Source organism: Amblyomma mixtum, chromosome 1, assembly GCF_055824585.1.
Source record: "Amblyomma mixtum isolate Tamu chromosome 1, ASM5582458v1, whole genome shotgun sequence".
NCBI classification, from domain to species: Eukaryota; Metazoa; Arthropoda; class Arachnida; order Ixodida; family Ixodidae; genus Amblyomma; species Amblyomma mixtum.
The window spans coordinates 65,289,693-65,300,636 of NC_143012.1; the positions used below are offsets into that span (position 1 = coordinate 65,289,693).

At 48.4% G+C, this 10,944-nt stretch overlaps 1 protein-coding gene across 1 annotated transcript; it reads left to right on the forward strand.

Annotated features, from left to right (window-relative positions):
• The first annotated feature begins 3,798 nt into the window (after positions 1–3,798).
• On the forward strand, positions 3,799–6,243 carry LOC149366543 (anaphase-promoting complex subunit 10-like). Its single transcript, XM_089562317.1, has 4 exons — positions 3,799–3,919; positions 4,019–4,162; positions 4,254–4,416; positions 5,958–6,243. Exons 1-4 carry the CDS (start codon positions 3,913–3,915, stop codon positions 6,241–6,243), a joined length of 600 nt encoding a protein of 199 aa, XP_089418443.1. The 5' UTR covers positions 3,799–3,912.
• The last annotated feature ends 4,701 nt before the right edge of the window (positions 6,244–10,944 follow it).

Genomic DNA, 10,944 nt, shown 5'->3' on the forward strand with positions numbered 1-10,944 from the left:
CGAGCCTTGCGACGCTGTTTAGGTGTCCACCGAGTAGTGGTTAGTTGGTTTTAAGGCGAAAGCCTTTAATGCCTCCGTTGTCGATAGAAGGCTTTCAGCAGAAGCATGTCACCAGAGGTGTCACGCTTTTGACGGGTGTCCACCGAGATATGTGAGACAGTTATTTCCTTTCCTCAAATACAATTTTTATTTTCTTCAATACAGCCCCTCTTCCTTCTTTTCTCCCACTTCCTCCTTTCCTGTACGGTGCGGTTTCGGAGTGTATCGCACAGCACACGGACGCCTCTTGCGTTTCGCCTTCATCGAAACGCGGCCGGATTCGAACCCGGGAACTCCGGCTCAGTAGCCGAGCGCCTAACCACTAAGCCACCGCGGCGGGTCCAGTTTTGCTGAGTCCACACCATTTAAGGAAATAAATAGAGAGAGCGTTTATTCAAATGAGCTGTGTTCAGGCCCCCAGGTTTTTCCGCCGCGGCGACAGGATTCGCTAGCATTTTCGCTTGCATGTGAAACAGGCTTTATAGTTCTAATATGGTTACTTGTTCCAGGATTACTGGTTTGGCTTCACGCCCCGAAGCGACACATGGGCTATGTGGGGCGGCAATTTGGGAAGCGCCCGTGTGCTGTGCGTTGTCAGTGCACGTTAAAGATCCCCAGGTGGCCGAAATTATTCTGGAGACCTCCACTACGGCACCTCTTCCTTCCTTTCTTCTCTCACTCCCTCCTTTATCCCTTCCCTTACGGCGCGGTTCAGGTGTCCGCCGATATATATGAGACAGATACTGCGCCATTTCCTTCCGCCGCCGCGGTGGCTCAGTGGTTATGGCACTCGGCTGCTGGCCCGAAAGACGCGGGTTCGATCCCGGCCGCGGCGGTTCAATTTCTTTGGAGGAGAAATTCTAGAGGCCCGTGTACTGTGCGATGTCAGTGCACGTTAAAGAACCCCAGGTGGTCGAAATTTCCGGAGCCCTCCACTACGGCGTCTCTCATAGCCTTATAGTCGGTTTGGGACGTTAAACCCCATAAACCAAACCAAACCAAACCAGCCATTTCCTTCCCTCAAAAACCAATTTACCATTTTAAATTGTAATTTTGTAAATTCTAATTTGTAATTGTAAATTGTAATTTTAAAACCTACTCCACCCTGGGGGATCCCCCTAAACATTTGACTATCCTATGACGTCGCGGATACTGTCACAAGACCTACCGCGTGTGCGTTGACTGCCCAAAATGGCGCTGTAAGTCAGAGCCCAAGTCGTTATTTATCGGAAATTACTAAACGCCTGCTCGAAATTTTGTTTTTCAGCGGAGAGGGAATCTCGATGGCCGTGCGTCCAGTGACGCCACACACACAAGGTTTTCCGTAGAAATCTCTCCGATGGAGGCCACGAAATGGGAAATTTTAAAAATCATTTGCTCAGCAACAAAACATAGTCCCGCTGCAAAATTTAGCGCAAAGGACCGGAAACTGCGGATAACTTACCTGGAAGTTCCCCTAAAATCAGAGGAGGTAGGAAAAAAAATCGCTGTGGCTTAGCTTGGCTAAGCCCGGTAATAGCGAAAGCAATATCCGTACCTACGCCATGGTACAGCTGGTAGTGTAGTGTAGCTGGTGGTGGTGCTTGTGGTTAGACTTGTGGTGGTGCATCGGTTATACAATTCAATCCAATCAAATCCAAACCAATCCAATCCACTTCAATCCAATTCAATGCAATCCAGTCCAATCCAATGCAATGCAATCCACTTCAATCCAATCAAATCCAATGCAATGTAATACAATCCAATCCAATGCAATCCAATGTAATGTAATTCAAACCAACCCAATCGAATCCAATGCAATTCAATGCAGTTCAATACAATGCAATCCAATCCACTACAATCCGATGCAATCCAATCCAATGCAATCCAATGTAATGTAATGTAATGTAATCTAATGTAATGCAATGTAATCTAATGTAATGCAATGTATTCTAACCTAATCTAATCTAATCCAATCCAGTCCAGTCCAATCCAATCCAATCTAATCTGATCCAATCTAATGCAATCTAATCCAGTCTAATGCAATCAAGGTCAAATGAAGGCCAATGATGGTCACCGCCGCGGCACGATGGTGGCCACCGGCCGCGGCACGGCAAAGGCGTGAAAGTGCAAGTAGTATTGCTTTCGTAATAAAAATTGCTGGTGGTTTAGCTCCAGTAAAACCTAATGTGTATGCGATAGCTTCGCACACATGGTTGGACGTCTTCCCGCAGTCGCCGTTGATATCGGTCGCAGTATACAAGCGGACTTTCCGCTTCTTCACTCATCGTTCATCTAAAGAACGAGCGCTTCGCACCCTCACTTTATAAAGTGGCCCAGTAATGACGCGCATCTGTATCAACTGCGCATGCGCGACGCGCGCAGCGAAGTTCTGGAGTCGGCGGCGGCAGCGGCGCAGCGAAGAAACCGGCGGCGGTGGCGCACCTGTGACGTCGCGCTCGGCGCATGCGCAGTAGTGGCTTTGGCTCGGCCCAGTGACCTTGGCTATAGATGGCGTAGTGAAACTATCGCTTCAAAACACCGGAGTTGGCCTTTAACGTGCGCCGACATCGCACAGAACATAGGGGGTTTTGCATTTCGCCTCCATCGAAATAAGGCCTGTTCAACCAGAATTCGACCACGCGACCTTGGAATCAGCAGCCGAACGGCGGAACCACCGGTACATCGCGGCGTGTATTTATTTGAAAGATGCTCGGGCAAACGTAAGTGGGGACCCGCACACTTAGCAGTGGGGCGTATTTGCGTTCAGCTGTTATATTTTATGCATAAAATGAAATCATTCGGTAGTGAGTGGTTTTGACCTTGTCTAAGGAGCGCAGCGTGCCTTCGTAGGAGGTACCCAAATGGGCACTGTCACTTCCTTGGATATCCTCTAGACTTCATGAACGTCCTCAGGATGTCCATGGGAATTTCCGTGTAGGAATTTTTGTCGGGCTATGGGCGGTGCGTTGAGGTAAACCCTTCGTTTTTTCTAACGATCAGCCCGGTTCACAGCTGGCAGGAACGGTTTTTTCCAAGCCTGGTAAGTACGTGAACACCTGGGGATCGAGGCCTCGGCGTGGACTCCGGTATCACCTGGGGAGGAAGAGTGGGCTGGGGTCCATTCTATGTGCACTGATACGGCTGCGTGACATTGTCCGCATGAATGTCTAACATTGTCTTCCAGCTTTTAGATTTGGACGCGCGGAAATTTTCTGCCGCTCGCAGAATATGTGCTGAAGCCCGAATAAAATACGCCGGCGTCAAGGTTACATGCGTGGCACTAGGATTAAAAACTGCCATCACTGTGGAATTCAACGCCTGGTCATGGCCAGTCCCACAAGGGTGTATGCGCCATTTGTATGAAGCCAACAACAACAACAAAAAAAAGAAGTGCGTTCTGGTTAGCTACCCAGCACTGGGAAAAGGGGATGAGGAGATTAAGAAGGGAAAGAGAGAAGGGGCGTGGGGCACAGCCACAATTGGTCCCTTAAGCCGGTCACTCTCAGGTAGCAAAACAGTGTCTTGTAGGCCTTGAGGGCAGTCGATTGCTGCGGCCACGCGCTCGAAATATATCAGTGAAAAAATGTATGGAATTATGCACACCGTGTATGAAAACTTCAATGGACAGTCATCATCATCGCTTTACCGAATCACGGAAGACAGTGAAGAACGCAACCCGCTGGCACGAGGCAATCCCCCGCCGTGGGCATGTGCCATTAAGTCTAAGGACATCATCACCATCATCATCATCACGAGGCTCACTGCCGCACGCTCCATCGCTCTGCCATGGTTCAGCTTTTCCGCCGTGCCTTCTCTCACTGAAGCCCATCGGCACTTCTCCGAGTACCTCCAGACTGACGAAGTCACCCCAGCAAGCAAGCCTGTACCACCATGTCATGTAAAGTTCTTCGTAACTGTCATCCTGACCGCATCCCGCTTTCTGCAGGAACCTGCTTAGAATAATGCCGCAATGCATTTTCTTCTCGTTTCTTTCCAGATGCGTGGGATGATTCCGGGGCGTCTTCCCCTAGTGTGGCAGTGGAATCCGGCGATGCCTGCGATCCTACGCATTTGGAGAAGGAAGGCAAAGTCCTGGAGGTCGGCGCCCAAGCCATCTGGTCGCTCTCGTCTTTTAAGCCCGGTAAGCTGCCGAGCCACTGGATGTTGGGGGCATCTAAAATTGAGCGTGGAGGTTCTGAATTCTGTGGTCCTCGATGCACATCTTTCTATAGAGTATGGCCTGGAAAACCTGCGAAACAACTCCGTTGACACTTACTGGCAGTCGGAAGGGCGGCCACCGCACATGGTCAACATCCAGTTCCAGCGCAAGATGACGATCGAGGCGATCTACATTTATGTCGACTACACGCGCGACGACAGTTTCACCCCCAAGAGGTACGTGTTTCGGATAAGCTGCCGGGTCAGCATTCTTCGTATGCTTTAATTAGTTTCCGGCCAGACGCGGCGAAAACGTTTGGATCAGTGTGAACTGCCAGCCCGGAGCTAAGTATAAAGAGTACCGGGAAAAATTTGGCAGTGTTCTGTACAGGATTCGCCGATATGGCATTTAATGGGAATACCTAGAAGTATACTTGCATGGTTGCTGACCAAACGTCGTTGTGACTGCGGACACCGTGGACCGCACTTAGCGGTAACACTTGAGCACGTGGTTTTGAGGCTCGAGTGGCGCCATCTACGGGCTCCTCGCATAGGCAAACGAAGCCATACAGAGAGACAGGGAGCTTTAGAATAAGGGTCTCTATCGGTAAGGGGATATGGGAATTGCGAGGCGCTAATGCGCATGCGCTGAACAATAATGCCCCTCGTGTTCTTGTTCTGCACATGCGCACTGGTGCCGCGCTATTCCACAATGACCCTAACCGACAGGGTCCCCCTGTTACAAAAAAAAAAAAAAAGCTATTTGAGACTTTTAGAATAGGGTGACGCTATCGGTTCAGGGCATAGCGGTAGGGATTGAGCAACCCATTTTGCTCTTCCCGAGCGACCTCTCGCGACCAATAATTTAACTGCCACCTACCTCCCATTAGCGACTCTAAGATTGCAATCCAAAATCATAAAAAAGGCCTGATTTGCTCTGCAGCCGCAGGTCTAATCAAACACAGCCAAAGAATAAGCCACGTAGAAATTACTTGGGTCCCTGCACACGAGGGAAATGCGGGAAACGAGAAGGCGAACTGATATGCCCGAACTCTAGCAAGGCGGGAGGGATCGGGGAGTGTCTCGGAGTCTCACATCAACGAAACTTTCACTTACCAAGAAATGACCAATCAGCTCCGTGAGGCGCGGAAACTTTACCCTGCACCTCACCCGGACCTTACCAGGCAACAGGCCAGAAACCTACGTACGGCCCAAACTGAGACAGTCATGACCTCCATTCTTATGTCTAGAATTACCGCACAACCCATCGATCCCAACTGCATACATAGCAACAGACGAACACATCCTGTGGGACTGTAAGGAAAATCCACCTGCAAAAGACCTTCTACCGGCTCCCTCCCGGGAGGCCTGACTTAAGCTCCTGAGGGAGCCTGACAAGAACACGCAAGCCAAGCTTGCGGACTTGGTGGGAAAGGTCGCCCTCCGTCCGGGGGCCATTCATCCCGCCCCATTGATTTTTTAGATAAATAAAGTTTCTCCAATCCAATCCAATCTAATCCATTGGCTACAGCTGGCGCGTAGCTCCTATCTTACCCGAGCTTACTCCCATTCGCTACAGATGGCGCGATGCTCCTCCGAAGTTACCCGAGCTTGTCCGAGCTGGCTCGAGTAAGCTCGGCTTAGCTCGGAGCACAAGACAAGATGAAAAGCTTCTTGCTTGGGGTTGGTACGTCTGGAGCAGTGCATTCGCACTATAAGGACCCAAATTAGCTTGTTCCACTTCAGAGGATGCACATTCGCGTGATCTCTACTTTCAGGATTTCCGTGCGTGTGGGCCGCCCATTCCACGACCTGTACGAGCTGATTCGTTGCGACCTGAACAAGCCTTCAGGCTGGGTTCGCATCCCAACGCGGGACATGTCTGGCCACCCTGTGCGCACGTTTCTCGTGCAGATCGCCGTGCTAGCCAACCACATGAACGGCCAAGACACGCACGTGCGGCTGATCAAGCTGTACTCGCCATTGCAGCACGGTGACGTATCCGTGTTGCGCAACGTGCACTTCACCAGTCCAGAGTGCCGCATGTTCAGCTGTATCCGTTGAGGAATCAGAGCGGAAACGTCACCCGGTGAATAAACGTGCACTTGAGACGTATTGGCGCATTTTTTTTTGAGCGATAGCTCTATTCAATGCAGAGACTCTGGTTTCAGTCGGTACGTAGATTTGACATTGAAGTGACCTTCCGGGTTTTCGATTTCATAGCAAAGCCTTAAGTCAGATGTCGAAGTCCACTTTGACTATGGCCAATACGATGGTGTCCCCAAATGGGTTCTCGATTTCATAGCAAAGCCTTAAGTCAGATGTCGAAGACCACTTTGACTATGGCCAATACGATGGTGTCCCCAAATTTGGTCCTGAGCATTATCAACATTGCCCCCCCCCCCCCCCCCCCAATTTGGCCCACCCCCCGAAATTTGGCCTTCTCCGATTTGGACCAAAATCGATATCCAGGCTAATTGTAATGTGACCAATACGGTGGGGACCTTAAATTTTGGCCTTGCGTCGATCCCTGCAAAGATTACCATAGTCGAACTGCAAAACATAGCCAACTACTTTACGGACCACAAGACGGTGTATGCCAGAATCCGTGCGAATCAAGAATAATAACTTAATAAATAGTTAAAGGTGCACTGAAGAGGAATCTGAACTCGTCTTTTTGCCGCGGCAACTCGACCTACACGTTCTGAGCAGTCTTAGAAACTTCGATTTATTGCCCTGTGTGGCTGATTTTCCTAATTAAATCAAATTAACGTCCGGCTCCCGCCTTTTTTTTTAATTCTCCCTCTTACGGTGGGCGGAGTCGACCAACGCGTGGAGTGCCTTGCAGCCAGCTCCTTGGAGGCTTTGCTTTCGCTTTATTTTGTTTTTTAGGTTTCCGTGAATAAATAGTTTCATTCGCAGATAATATAGCCGCAAAATAAGCCCGCAGAAATAAATATACGCGCGGACTATTTGCTTCTACGGACTACTACGTATTACTCCGCCGATGGCAGAGCGGCAAGCCGCCGCGGGACTGGCTGAAAGGCACTCCACGCGTTGGTCGACTCCGCCCACCGTACAAGGGAGAATTAAAAAAAAAGGCGGGAGCCGGACGTTCATTCGATTTAATTAGGAAAATCAGCCACACAGGGCAATAAATCGCAGTTTCTAAGAATGCTCGGAACATGCAGATTCGCTGCAAAAAGACGAGTTCAGATTCCTCTTCAGTGCACCTTTAAGAGTTGGAAACTGAGTACTTAATCCGAGTACCGTATATTCCGGTGTACAAGACGCACCCTTGTATAAGGTTTGGTTTGGTTTATGGGGTTTAACGTCCCAAAGCGACTAAGGCTATGAGAGACGCCGTAGTGGAGGGCTCCGGAAATTTCGACCACCTGGGGTTCTTTAACGTGCTCTGACATCGCACAGTACACGGGCCTCTAGAATTTCTCCTCCAAAGAAATTCTAGCCGCCGCGACCGGGATCGAACCCGCGTCTTTTGGGTCAGCAGCCGAGCACCATAACCGCTGAGCCACCGCGGCGGCTCCTTGTATAAGGCGCACCCCCCATATATGCAGGCTGTCATTGAAAAAGTTGCTATATAAGACGCACCCGTGTATAAGACGCATCCAAATTTGCCCAGTTAGGCTAGTGAGACTTAATTAAACACGCTTGTGCGACCATTGCAAAATGCACCTTACCTGTGAGAAGAAAAAAAGAACGAAGGAACTATCCTTATGTCCATAACAACATTTTGTATTAACTTAAGACCTTCGAAGTCTTCATCTCAAGATGCGCTATCAAAAAGCACGCCCATTTCTGGAGGCAACTCGGCTGAAACATTCTCTTCGCACTACGTGCGTACTACGTACACGGAGCAAACAAAGTTGCAAAGGGTGACTAAAAGAAACGCCGGCTTGTCTTGACAATGGGGAGAAACGCGATTGTCGCCATCTTTTGGCATTTCACATCACTTTTGCTTGGGGCCTCCAAAACAGCCGCGGGTTTATGATTCCGGAAGTCGTCTTCCCCACCGTTTAATAATAAAGTTCAGCTAATAAAGTTTCTCTCGGTGGTCCCCGTATTGAAGTATTAACCGTGTTACAACCGCGTTATTGGTAGTGATATTTTTTCGGTGAAAAAAGCTTGAACATGAACCTGAGTAATTTCTGAACTCGCAAAAACAAAAAAAAAACAGAAAAAGTCGCATATAAGACGCACCCTTGTATAGGACGCACCAGCAAGATTTTTGAAAAAAAAAGCCGCCTCTTATATACCGGAAAATACGGTATACATAGCAGACGCAAGCAACAAGTTAAGCCAAGAGATAAACAGCAAAATCATTGTAGAAGCAAGAACAGCTATCGCTCGACCATTCGGTGTAAGAGAGTTAAACTGTTGTCACTTTTTGCAGCTATGGATATTCAGGACGAAATTCTCGGCCAAGGAATGTTAGTACATTGCTTTGGGCTAGCTGGTCCATAGCCGACATCGATTCTGAAGGCTGCGCAAATCACCACGACCACGGTTGTAAAGGGCGCTGGTTCTGTTGTCTCCATGTGACTGCTTTGTCCCTGTCTCATTTGCGCTGTCTTTACAATCAATTATATCGTTGAATGTTGTGAAAAATCGTCGAGGGCGCGCACCGGAGAGAGCGCAGTAGAAGGAGAAGAGAGAAAGACAGAGAGAGAGGGGGCAGGAATTGGCGACAGCCGACGTATAAGTGAGGGAGGGAGCGGAGCGTTAGAGTGAAATGACCACAGAATCGTTTTTTTAGTTGCCTATGTTGTTCTTTCAAATCATGCGTTAGAAATTAAAATGCATGGTTCACCACGTGGTATTCACCTACAACCTCCACTTAATTTTTAACTGAATTTCTTTTTGATGCTGTTTTGGCTTTGGTTACATCAACTGAACAGTGGCTGTGACGCGTTGGGAGTGCTTAGGTTGAGTGACGCAGGATAAAAAAAAATGGCTGAGGTTGAACGCGGCTTGAACCTCGTTATACGAGCGAATTAAGCATGGCCTCCACTGTCTCAAATCAAATGTCAAGGTCAAAATAAAGGTCAAGAGTCAAGGTCATATGTCAAGGTCAGGTACCCATACCACCACACACCAGTTCGGTTTGACCTTGTGAGGCATTGGACCTCATTGTCTTATCATCATCATAAGCCTGACTACCGTCAGTGCAGGGCAGAGGCCTCTCCCATGTCTCATTCACATAGAAATCGGAAGTTGCACCCCGGAAGTTGTACACTTAGAAATCGGAAGTTGTAAGCTTAAGTCAAGCTTGTCTTGAGTAGCATGATGTAGTGAAGAATTAAACGGAATACGGGCTGAAGTAGCTGACAAAAACTGACCTCCTTCCAACTTTCAAGAGAAGTCTGCATGAGTGCGTAAGCACGAACAAGGCATAATTCAGGGGAACAGGCTTCCCTCTGGATTTGAAATATATGTAAATACAGTTCAGTTACTTTATCATCATCATAACCACTCAACAGACATTCCTTGTACAAAGTCCAGACAACTGCCGTGAGCAGATAGTGTCGACGAGACAGGGTACATTTCATCGGGTTTGACGGGAAGGTGAACAGTAAGGTTCCCTTCCGAGGCCAGCATCGACTGGACGGTCTCCCACGTGGCACAACATTACGGGAAAAGGAAGAAGCGCTCGCTATGACATGAACGACAGAAACAGTCACTGAAACCAAGAAGCACACGGGATGTCTTTTTTCTGTGGTTTTTATTAATGGGAGATTAATAAAAGGAGAAGGAAAAACAACCACATGCCGCCGTTGGGATCCGAACCCATGACCTCCGAATTTCGCGCACGGTGCTTTACCAACTGAGCTCCGGCGATGGCCTTCCAATCTTCTGCTAATCTTCGCGGGTTCGAATCCCACCGGCGGCACGTTTTTGTTTTTTCTTCAGCTTTTATTGATCTCCTACTCATAAGAAACTAGAAAAAAAAAGACATCCCCTATGCTCTTTGGTTCAGTGACTGCTTATCTCTCTCATTTACCCATCATCCCGGCTACAGCGTATATCACAGCGCTTTTAACATCGGCGGAATATCAGCATCTCAAATATTCTTGGAGCAGGAAAATTTGTCAATCTCGGCAGCTAGAAGTATATATCTCTGACGAGGTTGTGCTGCCGTATCCCCACTCTAAATTTCTATCTGCACAGGTCTCGTTTGGCGTTATGTCCCCTCTGTGCATTTTGCCGTGAGCCTGAATCTATCGATCATTTTCGGCTCCATTGTCATCGTTTCACCTCTTTGAGAAGAAGACTGCTGGAGTTGCCCTTACAGCATCTTGGCCTTAGTTTGAGCAGCCCACTCTTGCTATCATTTCGCGCCACCACGCTTGGGTTCAGCCACAGGTCTGTTTGTGACGCTGTTCAAAATTTCTTGCTGGAATCATCGACTGTCTTGCTAAAGCTTACAGTATTTCCTTTTTTATGTTTTATTATATTTCGAATTAATCTCTCTTTTTTCTCTCTCTCTCTTTCACTCTCTCCAATCCAAACTCTTACTTTTTTTTTTTCACTACCTGCCCTCCTTGTGGTAGACTCCCCCGGTGTTGCTCTCCCGTGTACTTTTCTTTTGCCTTGGCTATGTACAGGCGAATAGCAACCTTTACCTCCCGATTCTCGGCCGATCCCCCAGTGTGGGTATGTGCCATCCTTTCAAAGGCTAACAACAACAACAACATTTACGACAAACGGAAAAGGAAGAGGCGCAAAGCTCTTCGCGTGCCGCTC

Excerpts from the sequence above, each read along its gene's own strand:
- LOC149366543 (XM_089562317.1), top strand. Across the intron at positions 4,163-4,253 it reads GCTCTCGTCTTTTAAGCCCG|AGTATGGCCTGGAAAACCTG; the intron begins GTAAGCTGCCGA and ends ATCTTTCTATAG. Across the intron at positions 4,417-5,957 it reads GACAGTTTCACCCCCAAGAG|GATTTCCGTGCGTGTGGGCC; the intron begins GTACGTGTTTCG and ends CTCTACTTTCAG.